The sequence below is a fragment of the Neophocaena asiaeorientalis genome, unplaced genomic scaffold (assembly GCF_003031525.2).
Source record: "Neophocaena asiaeorientalis asiaeorientalis breed wild unplaced genomic scaffold, Neophocaena_asiaeorientalis_V1.1 scaffold1, whole genome shotgun sequence".
In the NCBI taxonomy this organism is placed as follows: Eukaryota; Metazoa; Chordata; class Mammalia; order Artiodactyla; family Phocoenidae; genus Neophocaena; species Neophocaena asiaeorientalis.
This window is the reverse complement of record NW_020171981.1, coordinates 3,131,164-3,153,022: the sequence shown is the minus strand read 5'-3', so window position 1 is coordinate 3,153,022 and position 21,859 is coordinate 3,131,164. Positions and strand designations below refer to the sequence as shown.

Below are 21,859 nucleotides of genomic sequence, written 5' to 3'. Positions count from 1 at the left end.
TCTGGAGGGTCTCTGCTCTTACTGTCACCCACTGCAGAGTGGGTCTGTGGGCTGTCTAGAGGCCTGAGCCACAGGCTGGCTGAGTGGGGGTCTGAAGGGCTGGGGCACCTGCCTCTCTCATACAGCCTGCATGGGATCCTGGGCTGAGACGCTGCCTGGGAGGGGTGTCCCAGATTGAGGGGCATGAAGCCCCTGAAAGTTCCCCTGTTACCCTCGTCGTCTTCCCCCTCCCCCTTGGGTATAGCCATCTCTGCCCTTGTCTCAGCTTCCGTGAGTCTCTGGATGGAAGGCTCCCTAAGCCTTTTTTCTGTCTCTCCCTCTCTTCCAACCTGGGTCTCTTCATCTTTGTCTTTGATTTTCTCTGCCTCTTTCTACTCTGTCTCTGTCGTGTCCCTGCCTCTCTCATGCTTTCTGGGTCTCTCCGTCTCTGTTTCTGACTACCTCTGTCTGGCTGTGTTTCTCTCTGCTTTCCTTTCCCTTCCTTCCTCCCTCCCTCCCTCCTCCGTGCTAGTTCTGTGTTCTGTGCCGTTGTCCTCTTTCCTCGGCCGGCCCGGATCACCGTCTATCTGGGCTGGTCCCCTGGAGGCCGGCCCAAACCCTCTCTAAGCCCATCTCTCTTCCGCTGGCTGTGTTCTGCCCCCTAGCTCCGCTGCCAGCGCCAACCCCTGCCTCAGCCCTCTGTACCAGTCTGCTACCCTAACAAGAGGCAGAGGGTGCGCCCCGCCAGGAGCGCAGGAGGAGGAGCGAAGAGACGCTCCACCCCTCCGCGTTCGGTCCCGCCCCTCCGGCCCCGCCCCTCCCTGGTCCCTGCCCGCGCCCCCAGCAGTGCCCTGGCAGCAGAGCCGCAGCTGCCGCCCGATGAATGGAGTCGCCTTCTGCCTGGTCGGGATCCCGCCCCGCCCGGAGCCCCGGCCCCCCAAGGTGAGGATGCTGAGCCAGGGGAGGGGGCGGATCCAGGTGCTAACGGGAAGCTGGCAGCTGGGGCCGGGGTCGCTGCGCCTCCGCTCGGCGGGCACAGCCTGGGGCGCACGGCGCGGGCACCACGGGCATGGCTGCAGGGAACATCGGCTGGTGGCCGGGGAAGGGGCCGGAGCGCGAGCTGCCCTGGGCAGGGGGCGGGAAGGAAGAAGGCAGGCAGGGGGCCGGGGCTAGCACGGGGCTGCCAGGGCCGGGGGCACCGACCCGGGCGGCGGTGCCAGGCCCCCGGCGGCCGGGCAGCGGGGGCGGGAGGCCCGCGCCTTTTGTCCGGGTTTTCCAGGCGGGGCGCCTGCCGCCGTTTCCTTTGCCCGAGTTTTCGTTTTCCGTTGGCGAGGCCCCGGCACAGCTGGAGGGAGAGGGAGTGGGGGAGGGGTTCCCGGAGCGGGATGTCCTTGGCCACTGTGGCCGGACACCCCCTCCCTGCGCCACACTCCCCCCGCTGCCGGGCCGGACCGCCCGACGAGCTGTCCGGCGCGGGTCCACCGCCCCCCACCCCGGGGAAGAGAAACAGGCCGGGGACCCCTGGTCTTGCAGGCGCAGCTGCCCTCGCCTCTGCCCTCTCGGAGCTGGCTGTGGGTGGGTCTGGGCACGGGGTGCCAGGGGCATTACTCAGCGCTGGGCTGCTTTGCTTGGGTTCTTTCATCTGCCGGCTGCTGAGGCTGGGGAGGGCCAGTAGGGGCCTCCGGGCCCCACTGGGGCCAGCACCCTGCCTCTGAGCCTGACTGCCCTGTCCCACTGGAGCGCCCCAACATGCACTCCACCCCTTTCCAAGTCGAAGGGTTGAACACTGTTAGGCCAGTCATTTTCTGAGCTTGAAAAAGAAGTTTCCTGGGGGTCCAGGTTGGGATCAAGACCTGGGCTGAGAAGCTCTCTTCCTCTTTTGACGGGGCTGGAGGATTTAGGGCCATTCCTCCCCAACCATCCCCTCAGTGTTGGAGCTGGGGTCTGGTGCTTTGCAAACTCTGAGACTGGTGTGTATCTCAGGAGCTGGATGTAGGCACAGTTCTCCCTTGGTCTGCATCTCTATCCCCTGACTCCCCCTCCACCTTTCAGCCAAAGTGTTTCCAAATTAGAAACTTGAATTTCAGGGTGGACTGGGGATGGAAGTGAATGTCAGTTTCACACACACACCAACACCTACTTCATCTCCACCCCCCCTACTATCTCCACCCCCAGCCCCACCCTGTGGCCCAGCTGTGGGAGGGCAGGGAAGGTGTTTGATCCCCTGGGGTTCTCCCCCCCTTGCCAGGGCAACAGCCCCATTCCCCAGAGCGGCTGCTCTCACTAAGATGTGCTCACTGGCCTGCGACTTGAATCTCAATTACATAACCAGTCATTTCGCTTCCAAAGACAGCCCAAAGGCCCTCAGCCCCAGCCTCTTCTTCCACTTGCTCACAAGGTGGTTGGGTCCACCATAGGTTTCTGGGAGCTCCAAGTTCCTGCATCTGAAGCCCCTCCCTCCCCTTGGGAATGATGAGGGCAGTAAATCCTTCAGTGCTGGATTTGAGGGCCTCAAAAGCCCTGGGAGCAGGCAGGGTGGTAAGTATTAGGGTCTGAGACTACACAGCGACGGCGTCAGGTCTAGAAACTGGGTCTTCTGATGGGTCACAGCACAAGATGAAGCTCTAGGGAGGGGAACATTATTAGGAAGGTGCCTTTGGGACACCATGGGGAATGGGGCAGGCTTTTGAGGATCTCAGCTCAAACAGAGAGGGACTGGGCGCTGGGAATAGGCCTTGTGTTTGGGCAGCCTGGATGGGGACCTCTGTGCCCCCGCATCAGGCCAACCCTGAGCTCAGGGGCAAGGGGAGCAGGAGGCCAGTCTGGCCCCCAGGGGTGCAGCATTTTTGGCATGGAGTGGGGGATGAGGGAGGGTGCTGAACAGGGCCGTGCAGTAGTGGGCAGAGGCATTTCTTGCTTCATCCTTTATCGCAGGGATACTTAAGAAGGACTTCATGATGTATCCGATTAAAAGAGAGTCTACAAAGGAGAATGGAAAAAGTTACCGAATGAGGGACTGCAATTAGCCATTTGGGAGAACTTCTAGGGAGAGGCTTACAAGCTGCAGCATCCCAGGCGAGCCTGGAGCATCACGCAGGGAAGTTTCCTCCAGTATAGTGGGTTAGATAGGTAGATTCCTGTAATGTTGGATTCCAGTGTAGAAATCTGGAGAGATTCGTGGGAGATGCAAATATACTCAAATGAGCATATATATTAGTGCCTGAAAAAAATGTGTTTTAAGGATGGAGAATTGCTCTAATGGTAGAGCTGATAGCTAAGACATAGATAGCAATTACTCTAGGCCAGGATTTATATAAGTTACCTCATTCAATTCTCACAAAACCACCATGACGTGGGTGCCGTTATTATCCTCATTTTTCAGTTGAGGACACTAAGGCACAGAGAGCCAATAGCTTGGCCAAAATCACATCGCTAACTAGTGGCAGAGCCAGGGTGGGAACCCAGCAGTCTGGCTCAAGTTCATGGTCTCACTCCACTACCCTGCTTTTCATGACCTGCCTTGTCTGCTGTCACTCTCACCCTGAAGCTGGGTCTGTCTTGGATACAGGCCAAGATCAAGGTCAACCTCTTGCTGGATTGGAGCTTGGTTGCTTTCAGCTGGGACACGGATGGCGACAAGAGGTCTCAGGGTGGCAAAGCCTCAGGTGTCCATCCATGGTTGGTGGGTGGGGAATCAGCTCATTTACTCCACCAACCCCCCATCCCGCCCTATGCTAGCCCACCGCACTTGGGCTGTGGCTTGGTTCATTGATGTTTTCCTTCCAAAGGGGCATCAGCCCTGCTCTATTGGCTGCAGGGGTTCAAAGGTGAGATATTGGCTTGGTCAGGGATTTGGACAAAGCCTGGTTTTAATTATCCTGCTCTCTCTCCCTCCCCAGAGAGAGCCATGAATAGGGCCTGTGGGAGCTGGCTCTGCCTTTCCCCTAGTACCCTCCATCCCCTTCAAACAACCCGCCTTTAGATCCAGGCCTCCCTCTTTCATGTGAAATTGCACCAGCTCATCAGCAGGGCAGTGCCTGTCAGTACCAGGCAGGCATCTCCTCTTCACTGCCTCAGTGGGACGACAGGCTGGGATGGCCTTGGGACTGGACTCTGGGGCGAGTTTAAAGCTCTATGGGGGTGGAGTCTATTCATCATCTGTCAGAGTGGGTCAGGACCAGAGGGGTCATCTTGTCCAACAGTGGGGAACCTTAGGCCAGAGAGTGGCCAAGGTCAGATAGGCCGGGAGTGGTGGACGTGAACCCAGGGCTTCTGCCTCCCGGGCTCCCAGGCCATGCCTTTCCCCACACAGTTCTGTCCCAGGTGCCCCCCTCCAGTGCAGCGTTCTGAGATTAGGCCCCAGGAAAGGAAAAGGAGGGCAGGGAGGAGCAGGGACAAGTGGACAATGTGTCCCATTCATCTCTGTGTCCCCAGTGGCCGGCACAGTGCCTGGCACAGAGCGGCCCTCCATAAATGTTTGTGAAGTGCAGGCTGGGAGCAGCCCCTCCCCTGGCCTCGTGGGTGCCCCGTGCCCAGCTCTGCTCCAGCATTGTGATGCTTGGCCTACACATCAGTCTCCCCTGCCGGACTGGGAAAATAATCATAGCAACTGCTTCCACAGTGCTGACCACTGGGTACATTATTCCTATCCATTTGACAGATGAAGAAACTGGCACAAAGAACCACGTGGCTTCCCGAGGTCACACAGCTAGTCAGTGGCCGAGCCAGGGAGTTGACCGTGCTTATTCCAAGCAGCCCCAGAGGTGTCATGTTTATCTTGGTATCCACGGAGCCTGGTATGCAGCCAGTACTCTGAGAATGTTTGTTGACTGACTGACTCACTGACTCACTGACAGTATATGGAAGAATCACAGAATCCTGTAATCCTTTGGAAGTAGCTGGGTTGGAGTCTTGGGAAAGTAGCCTAGAGGAGCATCATTTTGTTATCTGTGCCAGGAGTGCCTGAGCCAAACCTAGAGAGGAAAGGAAAGCTCACCCAGGGGAATTCCCTGGCGGTCCAGTGGTTAGGACTCTGTGCCCTCACAGCAGGGGCCACGGGTTCCATCCCCGATCGGGGAATTAAGATCCCGCAAGCCGCGTGGCCCCTCAGCTTTCTGACTTCTCTCTTGCTCCCACTCCCTCCCTTTCTCCTGCAGAGTCCCAAGGGGATGGCGCTGAGCAATGGGCAGGTGGGAAAAGACGACAGGTTGGATTAAAGATGTCTGTTCCTTTTTCATCTCTCTGGCCCTGAGATGTTCAGCCCAATGCATCACCTTTGTGGAAGATCCTGTGCCTTTCAGGTTGGAGGGTGGACGGAGTGTCAGGTTTGGGACAGGGCCTGTCGTAGTTATCAATTCTCCATCTCTCACCTCCAGTCCTAAACCTGAGTCCCAAGGTCACCTCCTCCAGCCTTCTCAAACCTGTGTACCCCTAGGCGGGTGACCTCTTCCCCTCTGCCTCCCCCTGCTCCCCACTGGCTGGGTCTGTCTCTATCCCCAGGCCACACTTCATCTGCTGACAAAGGCTGGTAGGAGCTAACTAGGAAAAAAGAAGTGTGGTGGGTGTGGTCAGCCTTCTCATATCAGCAAGCAACCTCGGGAGATGAGAGGCCCAGGCCTGGCACGGCTCCTGGTACATTGGGAGGCACATTGGGTGTCTAGGCCCTGCCTTCAGCCTGAGGGGGTTCAAATTTCAGCTTTACCCCTTATTCACTATGTGACCTTGGCCAAGTTACTTAGTTGTTTTTAGCCTCCATTTTCTTATCCCTGAAATAATCCCTCAAAATTGTTGAGAGGATTAAATGAGGTGATACAGGTAAACTGGCTGACATTTGGTAATCTCAGCTATTAGCAGCAACTGGATGGAAATGAAAACAACACAATTTGGGCTCAATAAAGAGAACCCTTTATGGCCGGAGTAATCCGAAGAGCTGTCCCTGGAGGTAATGAGGCCCCTGTCAGTGGAGGTGAGCAAGCACAGACTAGACTAGAGAGAATTCAGGCGTTGGGTGAGGGGTTGACGTAGAAAACCTTAAGGACCCTGCTTTGGGATCAGCACCCTGTGGTAGGAAATTAGAGGAGCAGCTGAGACTTGGTTCCCGCTGTTGGGAACTGGGGAGCGGAGTGAGAGGCTGGCTGCTGTGGTTTGGGCTATGAGGCTCCTCTGAGGAGAGGGAGTCCTGAGAGGCTGCCTGGAGGAGGCCTGGAAGGATGGGCATGGTTCTGACGGGTGGGAGAAGCGGGGAGGCCACTGCAGGCCAGGAAGGGCTTGGTGGCTGAGGGGCGGTGCGATGCCTGGACCACTGGCTCTGAAGTCAGCCCAAGGCTGCCTCCACATCCTGGCTGCCCAGAGGGGTTGGGTGTATGGTGGGGGTGGGGAACTGGTAGCTCCCTGACCCCCCACCCCCCAGACTCTCCTGGACGAGGGGCCAGGGCTACTCCCTGTGGCAAAGAGCTGGGGCCTGTAAGGAACAGAACTGTGGAAAGAAAGACTTCTTATGCCCAGTGCATTTGGGGGCGTCTGGGGGTCGGGGGAACAGTGGGGCCTTTGTCCCCAGCCACCGGGAAGCTGGCCGAGCAGCCAGCCCTGGGTCTGGCTGGGCCCTCGGCAGGCAGGTCCTCTTTGAAGTGACCCTTTCAAAGCTCAGCCTGAATCCCTGGGAGGAGAGAACTTGGGGCGGAGCATGGGGATGACGGAGACCCACAAGCCAAGGATGGAAACAGACCCAGGACTGGCCCCTTTGGTGGGAGGGCTGGGGGGAGGTGTGTGGGCCGGAGGAATGTGGTCAGGACAGGGGGACATGTGGGAGCCATGTGGGAGGACAACCACTCCAGGGTCTCGGCCCCCAAGTGAGGGTTAATTAGGGAAGGACAGAGTTCATTCTGGCCTGGTTTCCAACAGTCCCTGGCTTGACTTATCTCTGACTCTGGGCTCCTAAATCCACAGCTTTTTCCTTTTTAATTTCCTCAAAGAGTGTGAGAGCTCCTTGGAGAGAATTGGGTGTAGACGCAGGACTCAGAGGCCTCGGTAGGAGGGAGGGGTGGAGATCTGGGCTAGCCTGAGAGCCCGGAGAGGCAGGAAGGGGAGGCTGCAGTGCAGACCCCTGCCCTCTACCACCATTCTCCAAAAGAGAGCGAGGGAGCGGGGAGAGATGCCCCTGAGAAAGGGAACATCTTTGTAAGTTTTAGCTGGACAGATATTGGAGACCATCCCCTCCCCTGCCTCCCCACTTGGCTCAAAGGGAAACTGAGGCCTAGAGAAAGGCCAAGGCCAAGGGACTAGAAGCAGAGGGGAAGGGACAGGCAAAAGTGGGAGGAAGAGGGAGGTTGGACGCCAGGTGAGAAGTGGGTTCAGGCTGCTGAGTTCTAATCCGAGGGTAGTGGAGAAGTGCCCATGGTCTCTCCAGCCCTGACCTGCTGTGATTCCATGAACCGGGGGAAAGGAAGGGGCGAATTTCTGTTGGCAGTTTTTTTGGACTGAGCAGTGGACCGTGAAGCCTTCGGCAGCCCAGGTGAGACCCCTACCCCACCCTGGGGCTGTTTTCTGGTTCATGCCCCGCATCCCCACCTTCCCCTGGCACCACGGCACTCTCTGTACTTGGGAAGATTCTTCCAAATCTCCCTTTCCTCTTCCGAGGGTATGGCCCCTGGTTCCTCCCCAAGAGAGGGAGGAGGGAGCTGAGCACCCAGGCCGTGACTGGGGGGCTGCAGGCAGTTCTGGTACTTTCCTGTATCTTGCACTGGCATCCGAGGAGCTGAGCCCTCATTTGGCATCGTGCCCCATCTCTGCCCTGCAGCACCTGGTGTGGGTGAGGGGATAAGGGGGCAGCTGAGGTTGGACCCAGAGCCCAGGAGGGGTTGGGATGTCTGCAAGAGGGGAGAGTGGGAGCCAGGAAATGGGGGTCACACAACAAGGCCAGGACTGCTGGTGGGATGAGAAACAGGGCCCTCTTCCTTTCGAACTGGGACCTTTTCCTCCTCCAGTGGCTCCCAGGTGCTGTCGTCCCCACAGTGCTAGGGAAAGCATTATCAGAGACTGGGTGTGGCCCGGGGCTCTGAGGACATTCCCAGGCCTGGCTTGTGTGAGAGTGTCCTCTCCCTAATTATAGCCTGGGGCAGGAGAAGGCCCTGACTCCAGAAACTGGAGGCTCAGTGCCTGGGAAAATCAGGCAGTGGCTAGATTTTCATGCCAACCATACTTTGTTCATTTGGTGACCATTTCCTCTGTGCCTTCTGGGTTCCAGGCTCTCTCTGTGGGTCTTGGGACCTGGGTGGATATGACATAGCCCAGCTCTCAAGGGGTTCCTTGTCTGCTTTTCTCACCACCCAAAAGCTCCACTAAGATTTTTTCAGGAGTTCTGAGATGTGCATCTACAGTATCTGCCAGTCCAGAACACCCCTTGCCACCCCCCAAAATATTATCATAAAAATTGGCCTGATCTAACTGGGGAGACAGACCCAGTTAGACAGACCCTGTCTTCACATCATTTGAGTGTGAATGAGGTCACAAAAGTGGTAACAGGAGTTTACAGATGGAAACAGTGTCACTGGGGAGAATTGCTATAGGGATTGGTTAAAAACCAGTTGGTGATATGATTAATCTCCTTTCTCTCATCTCGTTTCCAAACAATAGTTAACAATAGTTAAGCTGAGGATTCTTTATCGAAACCTCTTTTGATCAATTTTCAAGGACCCCCATGAAGTGGTTGTACATTTACTGATATAAGAACCAAGACCCTGAGAGGCTAAATTACTCCACTAAAGGTCACCCGGCATCCGAATTTAAATCTGGGTCTTTCTGAATCCTAACTAAGGCTGTCCTGTGTCACGGCTACATTCCCTGACAAGGAAGAGCCTGGGAGCACAGCTGCCACCCTGGGAAAGTGGACCCTTCCCCCTGCCCCCAGCTGAGCCTTGAAATCCAAGTAGGGGTTGGCTTAATGAGGGAAAGGTGGTGGATGCAGGCAGCACAGTTATGTCCTGCTTCTCCGGGACTCTGCTTGCACAGGGATTTCCCCTATGCCTCCCTGGAGTCTGGGTTCGCTCACAAGTGGTGTGGAGGGCCCCATGGCTCTGCCAGTAAACAGGGGCTGAGTCCCTGCCTCCTCTAGAGATGCTCCAGCTCTGAGGGGAAGAAGACTTTACCAAGGAGGTGAGGCTTGCCAAGGCTTGAAAGATGCCTGCTGGGATCGGTGGGGTGGTGGAGAAGGGAGAGCAGGGCATTCCAGGCAGAAGGACCCAGCGTGAGCAAAGGCAAGGAGCTGTGAAACAGCCTGGCCTCTTGTGGGGTCAATGAAAGCAAGACTGAGAGTAAAGAGAGATGAGATTGTCAAGGCCAATGAGGGCCAGATCCTGTCCCTCTCGTCCGTCATCATGAGGGATCCTTCATGCCATATTAAGGAACTTGACTTGGTCCCGTAGATACTGTGGAGCCATGGAAAGGTGTCAGGAAGTGGAGGCAGCAGACCAGCTGAGAGCTGATGAGGGCTAAACGTGGAATTGGAGATGGAGAGGAGAGGATAAGAGTGGGATGCATCCCCCTCTTCCCCTCCCCAGAAGCTTCCGTGCCACCTCTTCCCCTTGTCTGATTTAGCCTTCCCTGCCTTCTCCATTTCACAAACTTCTATTTATCCTTCAATGCTCAGTTCAAATATCCTTCTCTGTAAATCTGCCACCCCTCCCCCCACCAGCCACCAATTCCTCGAATATATGGGGATTTCCTCCTCTGGGGACTAGACTTTAAGCCCCATCAGGGTAGGGACTTTTGTCTTGTTCACTGCTCTATCTCCAGCTTCTAGACCAGGCCAAGTTGAATGAATATTGTTGACTGATGAACTGAAAATTTCCATAGCACTTCGCACTGCCTTGTGAAAACCCCATGATAATAATAGGAGTATTGGTTGCAACTAACATTTATTGAACATTTCAGTGCCAGGCACTGCTGTGCTCAGCACTTTATACAGACTCGCTCTTTAATCTGCACAACAACCACCTCATGGAGAATAGATTATCTCTATTTTATAAACGCAGAAACAGAAGCTCAGAGAGGTTAGTAACTAGTCCAAAAGGATACACAGCTAGGAAGTGGGATTCAAGTTGGGATTCAAAACCAGATTCCTCTGAATCCTGTTTAGGAATGTTTAAACCCTACGCTCTGCAGCCTTTTAATTTTGTCTCATGTCTGTTTCTTCATAGAATCTCATTTTTTTTTATTAATGAAAAAAATCCTTTGTGGACTACTGAACTAAGATTTGTTGAACAACTTCTATGTGCTAGGCACTCCACACTAAGCCCCCTCAAGGACCCCATTTACAACTGAGGAGACTTGAGAGGAAAGAGACTTGACTGGGGTCACACAGCTGGGAACCTGATCTTACAACTCTTTGACGGCTCGCCCTCCGGGACACCTATCAATAGTGCCAGAATGAAAGAAAGAGGAGCCGGGCTCTGAGACTGACTGACTTGTTTGGGGGCACACAAGGGGCTGGACTGGGCCAGGGAAGTGCTCCCCACTTCCGTCACTGATGAAGAAAGGGGGTCCAGAGGCAGGGATGGAACTGTTGTAATTTCCCAAGTGCCCTGCTGTCTGTCAGACATGTGAGCTCCAAGGAGGAGAGGCTGACCTGGCGCTGGGGTGGGCGGGGATGGTATCACAGCAGCAGAGCCTTACCAGGACCTTGACAGAACAGGGTGAGAGGACTCCAGAGGCTGCACATATCAGTGCGACTTCAGCCAAGGGGTGACCCGAAGGACCGCTCGGGAACCGCGGCTACCCGGGTGGAAGCCCCTGTGAGCAGGGGCCCTGCGCGGGTCTAGTGCCCCTTAGGACCACCTTCCCGGAAGGACAGAGACCCACCAATCAGATAAGCCAGCTGCTTTCTATTTGCATGTCATCTGCATGACCACACCTCTTCGCTCCTGCCACTCAGCCTCCGCCTCCAAGAGTGCCTCCTGGGCTTCCGCCCCATTTCAGGACCCTGTGCAGGGCTGGCGTGGGAGGGCTGGGCTGGGGGGCTGCGGGTCGTGAAGGGCAGACCTGGGCGGCCAGCCTGGCTGCCCTATTCATAGCTCAGGGGCTGGCGTAGTTCGCATATTTGGCGTTACTCACGTCTGGCTGGCCCGCGGCTGCCAACCCCTCCTTGCTCCTCCCTCCCTCTTCTTTCCTCCTCTCTTCGCTCTTCCCTCTGTCTCCTCTCCCACCTTCGATCTCTACCAATTTCCCTGAAATCTAGGGTTGGCCGAACCCACAGGAGGAAACTGAGGCCTAGGGAGGGGGCGTGTCTTTCGGCCGGGCCTCCAGGGAGAAACCGGTAGTAATGAGGCGTATAATGAGGTGGCTGAGAGCCTGGGCTCTGCCGGCAGACAGACCTGAGCTTGAATCTGAGCTGCCGCTAGCTGTGGCACCCCAGCAAGTTCCTTAGCTTGCAGTCCGGGAAGCTTTTCAGAAACAGTCAAGCTGTGACCTCGAGGATAAGGGATCAGTTAAGGGAAGGTGGGGGAGGGAGAGAGACAAATGTTATATTCCAGGGAGAGGGAACTGTGGATGTGGTGGACCAGCCCTGAGTGGACAAGGGCTTGGCCAGCTGAGGTGAAGGGACAGCGGACCCTACAAAAGAGATGAAGCAGCTTCCCTTTTCTCCCCACCCCTTACTCCCTTATTCCAGCACCCCCCACTTTCTGGATCTGGTTCCTACTGAGGAAGGAGCAGGGAATACAAAAAGATGGACAAAGATGCGAAGCAGCCTCTGCCCCAGGGAGACCTTTCCTGGGGGCAGGGGGTTTGCCAACCGTCGGCTTTCTCTGAGGAGAAGCTCATTCATTCCTGTACGTTCAGAAGCAGTGTGCCGAGCACCCAGTCTGTGCCAGGTGCCGTGCCAGGAGCTGTGGATTTGACTGCCAGCAGAGCAGACACGGTTCCAGCCTTCCAGAACTCACAGCCCCAGGGGGGAGACGTTGGTCAAAATAACCTCATAAATATACAGGCACCATCTCGAGAGTGCCGTGAGAGGGTGTAAAGGGACCTGACCTGGTCTGGGGTCCAGAGGAGGTGTCTCTGGGGAGTGACTTTTTTGCTGAGAACTGCAGGGTGGGTAGGAGTTAATTAGGGTGTGGGTTGGTGAGGCAGGGAGGGAGCCAGGGAAGAGAGAGCAGCATTCCAGAAACAGCATGTGCAAAGGACCTGAGGCTGGAAGGCTGCCTGGTCCGCAAAGGAAATGGAAGGAGGCCAGGGTAACTGGAGCACAGAGAAAGGGGGTGTGGTGGGCATGGAACCTAGAGGCACGTCCCACAGGGCCTGGTGGTCACAGTATTAAAACAATTAGTCTGGACTCTAAGGGGCCAGAGGAGTGATGGAGACTTGGGGTGGAGTGGACATGGTGAAGTGGGTGGACTCAGGAGACATTTGGGAAGCAGAGTCCACTCTGATGGGTGGGATGTAGGGCTGGGGCCATAACCCCTCCCATTTATTTGTTCCCAGAATGCTTTCCCAGCAACTGTGTCAGGCTGCTATCCCTAGCTTCATGTTGTAGTTGAAGAAATAAGAAAACCTCTGTGAACTTGAGGTCACACAGCCAGAAAAGGACTAGGACCAATACCATTGGCAAGTGTGACCCTTTCTCTAGATCAGCTTTTCTCGATGCTGGGCCAGTGGTCTCTCTCTCTCACCAGCCTTCTATCCCCCACCCCTAGGCGCCCTGTGGGTTAGCTCAGCATTCCCTACCTAGCACCAGACTGGGTGGGGGACCCAAGAGGCCAAGGTGGTGTGTGGGTGTGTGTCACACTTATCCCAAGAGGCTGCTCTGCTGTTAAATGAGGTAATGCATGCGAAGTGTGCCTGGCATATAGTGAGGGTTCAACAGATGTTAATTACTGCTGTGGCTGTTACAATGTCCCCAGATGCAGAGCCAGGCACATGGTAAGGGGGAGGATCTGGGGCCGAAGGCGTTGCTGCCTGGCCTCTTCTGACCACAGAGCCCAGCACAGAAATCATCTCAGCTCCCTCACAGGCAGGAGCCAGGGGAGGTTGTTTGTCCCTGCAGAGCCACCATCCATCCCTTCCACCCTTCCAGCTGCCTCTGCGGGCGTCATGGGCTGGATTAGGGAGCGGTTCAACTCTTAGGCAGGGTGAAGGGATAACCTGGGCAGGTTGAGCAGGGCCTGGGGTGATGGGGGAGGGGGTGGTTTCAGGGGTGGAGCTGAGAACCTCTCCCTGCAGGGAGCCCCATGTGCCCTTGGGGAGACTTTTGGGATCTGCTGAGACCTGCCTTGGGAGGGGATGACGTCTCAGCTTGACTTGGACTGAGCGATCCCCTGGAAGAAACCAGTAGGTGCATCTGTTGTCTCTGCCCAGGTGGTCAGATAACAGGAAGAATTTCCAGAGAGAGGTGTGGGGGACAATAGGAAGAGCCATGGCCAGAGTTCTCCCCCAGCCTCCTCTGAAATGAGCTGTTCAGTGTGGAGTCAAAGAATGGATACGATGATTTTGGAGAAGAGTCATTGCAGGCATTTTCTGGCCTTCAGGAATGACTGTCCCTAACATGATCTAGTCTGAAAAAGGGCTCTGGCCTCTCTCCAGGACTCCTTGATCAACTAAAGTGAGACCCTTCCCACAGTTGCTCTGTCCTTCTGCAGAAGACCCTGCTCCTCTGTACGAGATGGGGAGGGTGACCCTGGGGCCTGGTTGGGGGCCTGGAGAGTGCAGTGGGGGAGGTGGGGTGGAAGGAATGAGGGCACCCTGCCCACTCTGGGCTGTGAGGGAGCTAAGTGTGCCAGACCTGGGCCACCAGGGGGCTCTCCCGCACACGGGACCTGCCTGCGTCCCTGACAAGACTGCATCCTTCAGCGTTCAGGCATGGTTTTCTTGGACCGTGTGCACGACAGAGCACGCGAGAACGGGGTCTTGCCTCTATGTGCACACCCTGGTATGTATGTATATGTTACGGGTGGACGTAGGCTTGGGAAAGACGTGTGTGCTGAGGGGGGGTGTCAGGCCTGGGGGTGTCAGGCCTCAGGGGGCCAGGAACCCCATACTTAGCCTGGCTTTTGCTAGAAAAACTCTTCCAAGGTTCTGACACCTTGGAACGTGGCCTCTCAAGGGACTGTGCATCCATCAGTCCAGCCTCCGATAGATGGTAGGTCCTCGTCAATGCCAAGGACCTACTCTGTGGGAGGTTCAGACTCCCCTGGAAGCCTGAGAGCTCCCCTTGTGCTCGGTCTACGAGGGCCTCAAAGATGACAGCAGGGGTTCTGAGAAGGCACAATGGACGGGGTGGGAGGGAAAGGTCCTCCCGGCAGGAGGTACCCAGCTGTCCTGGGCAATCTCTGTGGGCAGGGCCTGCTCCTGGGCCCCATTGGAAGACCCATTCATTTGTTCCACCTTCTTTCAATGATATATATTTTTTTCATTTGAATTCTGACTTTGCCATTTTTTTTGGCGTGTGGCAAAACATACATAACTCAGAATTTATCATTTCTAAGTGTAGAGTTCAGTGGCATTAAGTACATTCACATCGTCGTGCAGCCATCACCATCACATGCCTCCAAAGCTTTTTTTTTTTTTTAATTTATTTATTTCTGGCTGCATTGGGTCCTTGTTGCTGCGTGCGGGCTCCCTCCAGCTGTGGCGAGCGGGAGCCACTCTTCGCCTTCGCCGCCGCCGCCGCCGTGCGTGGGCCTCTCTCTGTGGTGGCCTCTCTCGCTGCAGAGCAGGGGCTCCAGGCGCGCAGGCTTCAGTAGTTGTGGCTCACGGGCTCCAGAGCGCAGGCCCAGCAGTCGTGGCGCATGGGCCCAGTTGCTCCGCGGCATGTGGGATCCTCCCGGACCAGGGCTTGAACCTGTGGCCCCTGCATTAGGCAGGCAGATTCTTAACCACTGTGCCACCAGGGAAGCCCCTCCAGAGCTTTTTTCATCTTCCCAAACTGAAACTCTGTACCCACTAAACCATAACTTACATTCCCCTTTCCCGCAGCCTTTGGCAACCACCATTCTATTTACTGTCTCTATGAATCTAGGTATCACATATAAGTAGAATCATAAAATACTTGCCTTTTTGTGTCTGGCTTATTTCACTTAGCATAATGTCTTCAAGGTTCATCCATGTTGTAGCATGTGTCAGAGTTTTTTTTTTTTTTTTGTGTGTGTCAGAGTTTTAAGACAAAATTCCATTGTATGTTTGTGCCACATTTTGTTTATCTAATTCATCTGTCATTGGACATTTGGGTTGTTTCCACCTTTTGGCTTTTATGAATAATGCTGCTATGAACATCATTGTACAAATATCTGAGTCCCTGCTTTCTCTTCTTTTGGGTACATGGCCAGATGTGGAATTGCTGGATCATATTGTAATTCGATGTTTAATTTTTTGAGTAACCACCATACTGTTTTCCACCATTTTGCATTTCTACCAGCAAGACATGAGAGTTGCAATTCCTCCACATTCTCGCCATCAGCAAATAATTTTTGAGAGCCTACTGTGGACAAAGCACTCTAGCGGTACAAATACATTTCTTTACTTTTTTAAAAGAGCTTATTTATTTATTTTTGGCTGCGTTGGGTCTTCGTTGCTACATTGGGGCTCTCTCCAGTTGCGATGACAGGGGCTACTCATTGTGGCGGCTTCTCTTGTTGCGGAGCACGGGATCTAGGCGTGCGGGCTTCAGTAGTTGTGGCCCATGTGCTCAGCTGCTTCATGGCATGTCGGATCCTCCCGGGCCAGGGCTCAAACCCGTGTCCCCTACATTGGCAGGAGGATTTTTAACCACTGCACCACCAGGGAAGCCCACAAATACATTTCTGAAAATTTAGTAGCTATTGTCCTTAGGAAGCTCTCAGTCTAATGTGGGAGACTCAGGCCAGGCCCTTGAGCAGTCTCCAATCTGAGGGGAAAAGACACAGGCCATGACCTCTGGGAGACTCTGGACTAATATGGGGCAAAAACAACAAAAACAACAATCCTGCTGTCAGGGAGCCCAAGCTGATGGAGGAAGCATAACTTCTTCCTTTTGGGGTGTCCCCAGACAGGCCCAGAGACCAGAATGGATACGTGGAGGGCATGCCTTGAGACAGTCAAGGGGCTGATGAGTGTCGTAAATCAGGGGCTGGAGAGGGCTTGTGGTGGGCCCTAGCCCACGCTGGCCCACAGTTGCCTGGGCGATGGCCCCACTGTTTACTCTGTGGCTGGCTCCAGACTCACCGTTTTCTGCAAGTGCTCATTTCCCACCATGAGGAAAGCTACTCATCTTTAGTTTCTCCTCCCTCTGGTGTCCCTGAGGAGGAAACTGGTTCTCTTGCTAGGAGGGGGCCCTGCCAGCCTGGCACCTTTGCCATCCTCCTTGTCTGCTGGGAGCAGGTTCCATCCTGGGGTCTCATGTCGCCCGCCCCTTCCTCACTCCCAAATGGCCTACTGACAGGGCTCTGGGCCTGCCGAAGTTCTGCTATGGAAGGGGGGCTCCCTATGATTCCTCCCTGCTTATTAGGGGGAGGTGGGGCACATAGGGGCCTGTAGGGGGTAGGCAGTGAGAGGTGGTGGTGATGACCTCATGAGTAGGTTCGCCTGGGTTTGTACAGACCTCCTTGAGTGTCTGCATGTGTCAGTGTCTTTGTGTACATGTGGCTGAGTTGTCTGCATGTCTGAATGTGAGTGTGGTTGGGTGTGTGAGAGTGTGAATATTCAAAAGACAATAAAAACATCTTGCATCGACCTTGAGGGCATCATGCTAATTGAAATAAGGCAGAGAAAGACAAATACCTTACGTATGATCTCACTTATATGTGACTCTAAAAAGAACCCCCCCAAACAAACCCCACCCCAAACCCCAAGCTCACAGATACAGAGGACAGACTGGTGGTTGCCAGAGTGGCGGGGGTGTGGGGTGAAATGGGTGAAGGGAGTCAAAAAATACAAACTTCCAGTTATAAAATAAATAAGTTCTGGGGCTGTGATGTACAGCATGGCAGCTATAGTTAATAATAGAGTATCGCATGTTTGAAAGTTGCTAAGAGGGTAGATCTTAAAAGATCCCATCACAAGCAAAAATTTCTGTAACTAAGTATGGTGACAGATGTTTAACTAGACTTATTGTGGAGATCATTTCAATATATACATAAACATCCAATCATGCGTTACACCTGAAACTAATATAACGTTCCATGTCAATTATACCTCAATAAAAATTTTTTTAAAAAAGAAAACAAACAAAAGCTTGCATTTATTGAACCCCTATTATATGCTCAAGACTTTCTTTAATTGACTTAATTCTCCTAAGAACCTGTGAGGTGGAACTTAGTGTCATTCCCATTTTAGTGGTGAGGAACTGAGGCTCAAAGAGGTTAAATAACTCACCCAAGGTCTCACAGCCAGAAAGGGGGAGGGATAGGACTCAGTCCCAGAAGTCCTGGATTCCAGAGGACCCTGGAGCCCACGTTCTAACCCCTGTGCCGTACTGCCACCGGAAGAACTAGGGGATTCTGTGCTGCTTGGGATTGCGTTGGTCCCTCCTTGATTTCTGGCATCACGAGTGCTTCCTCCTCCCTTTTCTCTCACCCGCCCCTCCCCCAGCCTTCCTTGGCTTGGGCCCAGTTTCAGGGTGGGAGAGGAGTGTCGCAACACCCTCACTCAGGGCAAGACTGGCCCTGGATGGGGAAAGCACGGGGTCTGGAGAGACCCTCTGAACCACCCCGCTGCCCGCAGGCTAGACCGAGTGTGGGGTTCCCAGGTTCCCGGTGACGCGGGGTTATCTGCACATTGAGGGTGTTGGGGAGACCCGGGCCTGCCTGGCCGGCTCATCCGCTTGGCCTGTTGGGGCACGTCGGGACTGCACACAAGTGGTGCTGGGAAGCAGGCATCTGAGTGGGGCAGGAGGGTGGAGGAGGAAGGAGGGGGCGGCCGCCCTTGAATGAGGAGACTGGGGCAGGGGTCAGAGGCCCAGGCGTGGGCGGGGCGGGCATGCCTTGGGTATCGCATTGCCTACATGCCTGGGATGAACGGGCTGGCAGGGGATTTGCTCCGTCTGTGTGTGAGGTTGTGTGTGTGGGGTGTCCCAGTTTGACGGTGTGCGATGGGTGTATGGAACCAGTCGGAGCTTTAGAAATGCCGGATGATTCTCTTGGGTTGGGGGCATTGTTTGTCCTGTGGTTTGAAGCCTGCATTCTGGGAGGAGGCACATAGCAAGCAGAGGAAGGAAATGCAGGCGAATTGACCCTGGGACCCCTCTCTCTCACTTCCTGAGCCACACGCCCTTCAGCAGTATCAGTTTCCCTCCTTCTCCTATCACCTGACCCTTGGGCTGCAGGATGCTTCCCTCTTCCCCAGTTTCTGGTTGTCAGGCTGGTGCCTGCAGCCTCCTGCTCCTCCAGCTCAGCCCACTCTGCTTCAAAGGCTTACCTGGGAGGCCCCTAACCCCACTCTCAAACAAACTGTCCGCTCCCAGAGAGAAGAGGCCCTGAACCCCTGACACAGGGGCTCCTTTGGTATGTGTATGGGGGTCTCCCTTGGTGGGGCTGAAGGCAGCTGGCTTGGGCCTGGATCTGGAATTGGGAACCCCTGAAGACTTCAGGAGCTAGGACAACACTAGTAGAACGGTAAGCGCCCTGAGGGTAAGGTCTACACTCATCTTGTTTTTCTAAGGTGTCCCAGCCCCCAGCACAGCCCCTGGCCCACAGCAGGCACTCAAGTCGTGGTTCTTGAATACATAAATGAGAGGATAATGGAAAGAGATCTGAGTTAGGGGTTAGAACCCTGGGATGGTCCCACCTTAGTAAAAGCAAGCCTTGAACCAGTCACTTGTCCTCTTTGAGTCTCAGTTTCTGCATCTGAAAAATGGGTATAAAAACAATCTCAAATATTCAACTCTTAGGGTAAGGGTCAAATGAGATAAAGTGAAAGTGCTTTCAAACAGTAAAGGATGATGATCTCACGTGGAGAGAGGAAGACCGGATGCCCTCGCTTTGGGGGTGTAGTCCCCAAGCCCTCCGCAGGAGACCTTCAGGAAGATAAGGTTGAATGGATTTTGCAAGCTGGTCAAACTAGAGGATTGATGGGAGGGACTGCTCAGCGGGGTAATTCCTGATTTGGGGGGAGGAAGCTGGGGAGGGTGTAGGGGAGGAGGACTCACACCAGGCAGGAAGGCTTGGAATAGAATCTCAGCTACGCCTGGTATTTCCCAGCCCTTGGCCCCCTCCCCCACTGCACTCTGGGGCCCACCCCACATTCCTTTCCCAAAGGAAATGGGGGAGGGGGCCGAGAGGCTCCCCAGGCCTGGAAGATCATCTATTCAAACTATGTATAAGTTTCTAGGCCCTGCGGTGTGTACCTTGCTCCTGACATGCCTGTGGAGAAAGCTGGGGTGGAGTGGGTGGGGTGGGGAAGGTGTGGGTTTGTGTTGGAGGAGGCTGTTACCTCCTTCTGGGGGCCTTGTTGCCCCTGCCAGATTAGAGGGCAGGAGATGGGCGTCATAGATGGCTTATCATTTCCCAGGTCTCAGCTGCCCTGAATACAGAAACTCCGTGCTGCTTCTCCACCTCACCTCTCCCTGCAGCCCTCAGAGCCAGCCCTCAGAACCCTTAGCAGTTTCGAGGGGGGGGGGGATTCTTTTTTTTTTTTTAATGAATTTATTTATTTTATTTTTGCTGCGCGTGGGCTTTCTCTAGTTGCGGTGAGCAGGGGCTACTCTTTGTTGAGGTGTGAGGGCTTCACACTGCGGTTGGCTTCTCTTGTTGCGGAGCACAGGCTTCAGTATTTGTGGCTCACGGGGTTAACTGCTCCGTGGCATGTGGGATCTTCCCTGACCAGGGCTCGAACCTGTGTCCCCTGCATTGGCAGGCAGATTCTTAAACACTGTGTCACCAGGGAAGCCCCAGGGAGGTTGATTCTTGATCCAGATACACAGCAGCACCTGTTGGCCCTGAGAGGCTCCATGGGGCGTGAGAGGGGAGAGTGAGTCTTATTTCCTCAGAACCAGGGACTGGACTTGCAGCAAGAGGAAAGGAAGTTAGGCAGCTGGGGGGACTAACTGGCTGCCTGCTGGGAAAGCAGGTCAGACTCTGAGTCAGGACATCCCTTTGGTCATTGCCCTCCCTTTGGGGCGGCAGAGTCTGACATGGCTGAGGACATTCTCGGTGGTGCTTCCAGCTGGTCTGAGGCCCTGGTCTTTGGAGGGCATGACAAGGGCAGGAATGATCCTGACCCAGAAGCCTCGGTTTTCTAGTGATGGGGGCGGGGGACGTGCTGATGGAGATGCCAGGAGTCCCGCTACCCCTGACCGCGGTCCTTTCCCACTCTGTCCCAAGCCCTCCTGACTCAGCGCTGGTGGCAGCCTCGCTCTTCCCTTCCGGCTTCCGCCAGGGTGGGGGTGGGGGTCCAGCTCCTGCACAGGGGGCCCAGCAAGCGGGAAACAGGAAACAGGAGAACAAAACCGTTCCCTGGCCCCACATGCCTCACCCTCACCCTTCCTCCTCCCCCCGCCCCCGCTCCTGCCCACCCCCCACGGTCCTCTATTTCTCTTCCTTCTCCCCTTGGTTTCCCCTCCTCTCTGTGCCCCTCTTTCTCTCTCCTCTACCTCCCCGCACAGGATCCTCCATCCTGGCCTGTCCTTGCTGGGGACAGCAGGTGATGGGATGAGGGAGGGAAGGGGGAGCTGACTCTTATGCCTGGTTCTCCCTTCTGGTGGCTTCCCCCCCAAGGGCCCAACCCTATGACTCTTCCTTCCCCGACTCCTAGATTTGGGAGCAGGGTTGGGCTGGATCTGCTCCCCTCTGCCCCCAGCCTCCCTTACCTGGATGCTGGCTAGAATTTAGGTATAAGACCCGAAGTTGGAATGAGGGGCTCCGGACTTGGAGTCCCAGCGCTGCCCTAACGAGCTGGGTGCTCTTGGGCTTCTGTTGTTTTCTGAAAACTAGGTCAGGGCAGTGGCCCCAGGCCCCGGGGAGTGGCTGTGCGGGGGGAGCACACGGTGGACAGTCAAGTGGGATAGAAATGGGGGTGACCATGACACGCCTACTAGCCAAGGCCTCTGTCGGCCCCACCCGGGAAGGGGCCTGGGAAGAGAGAGAGCCAGGAAGGGGCGGAGGGCAGGGTCTGCCGTGGACTGGGGCTTCCTGTCTGACTCACATGCTAGGGGTGAGGTGGGGGCCAGCTTGGAGCCCATTGTCGGCTTGTGGTGGCCCCTCTGGGTAGAGCATAATGGGCAGGGGCTCCTGGGGAAAAGGGTCCATCACACGCTCCCACAGGTGGTGGTGGGAAGGGTATAACGTGACTCTGAGGTGGGGTGATTATGAGAAAGCGCTGCTGTCTGAGCATTGTGTGTGTGTGAGAGAGAGAGACCTGAGGGGGCACGGCAGCAATGCATGGAGTGGGTGTGCTGGGTAGTGTGTGCACGTCCTCTAGGTGTGTGCCTTCTTGGAGTTTGTGGGTCTCTCTGTGGGGTGGGTGTGGAATGTATGGGTGGGCAGGTGGGGGTCTGGTGTGCTTTCAGGGGCACAGTGGGTATGCTTGCAAATGTGTCTCTGTGGGGTGTGTGGACCATTGTACCCATGGGAGGGTGTTCAAAGTGTGTGTGCATACAGAAGGATGTCCACGTGCAATGTGTATATGAGGGGAATAGTGTGTGTGTGTGTGTGTGTGTGTGTAGGGTATGTGGACACAGGGGGAGTGAGTGACTGTGTGTGTGTCGGGGAGGGTGTGGGGTGTCTAGATGTGTGTGTGGTGCGGGTCTGTAAAGGTGGGCTGGGTGTGTGTTTACATATGTACGCGTGGGAATGTGTATCTCTCTGGGGCACCAGCAGCTGCTTGAGCTTTGGTCTGTAAGGAGTATAAGCGTGCGTGGGCAGGTACAGTTAAGTTTTTGTGTGAGTGGGGTGTGTGTGCGTGTGTGTGACTGTGGGGCCTC

At 55.2% G+C, this 21,859-nt stretch overlaps 1 protein-coding gene across 1 annotated transcript in view; it reads left to right on the top strand.

Moving 5' to 3' along the window:
* The first annotated feature begins 858 nt into the window (after nucleotides 1-858).
* ARHGAP23 (Rho GTPase activating protein 23) overlaps nucleotides 859-21,859 on the top strand; it is a 70,341-nt gene continuing 49,340 nt past the window's right edge. The window contains exon 1 of the mRNA XM_024745965.1: nucleotides 859-921. Coding sequence (XP_024601733.1) covers nucleotides 859-921 — 63 coding nt within the window. The remainder of the gene's footprint in view (nucleotides 922-21,859) is intronic.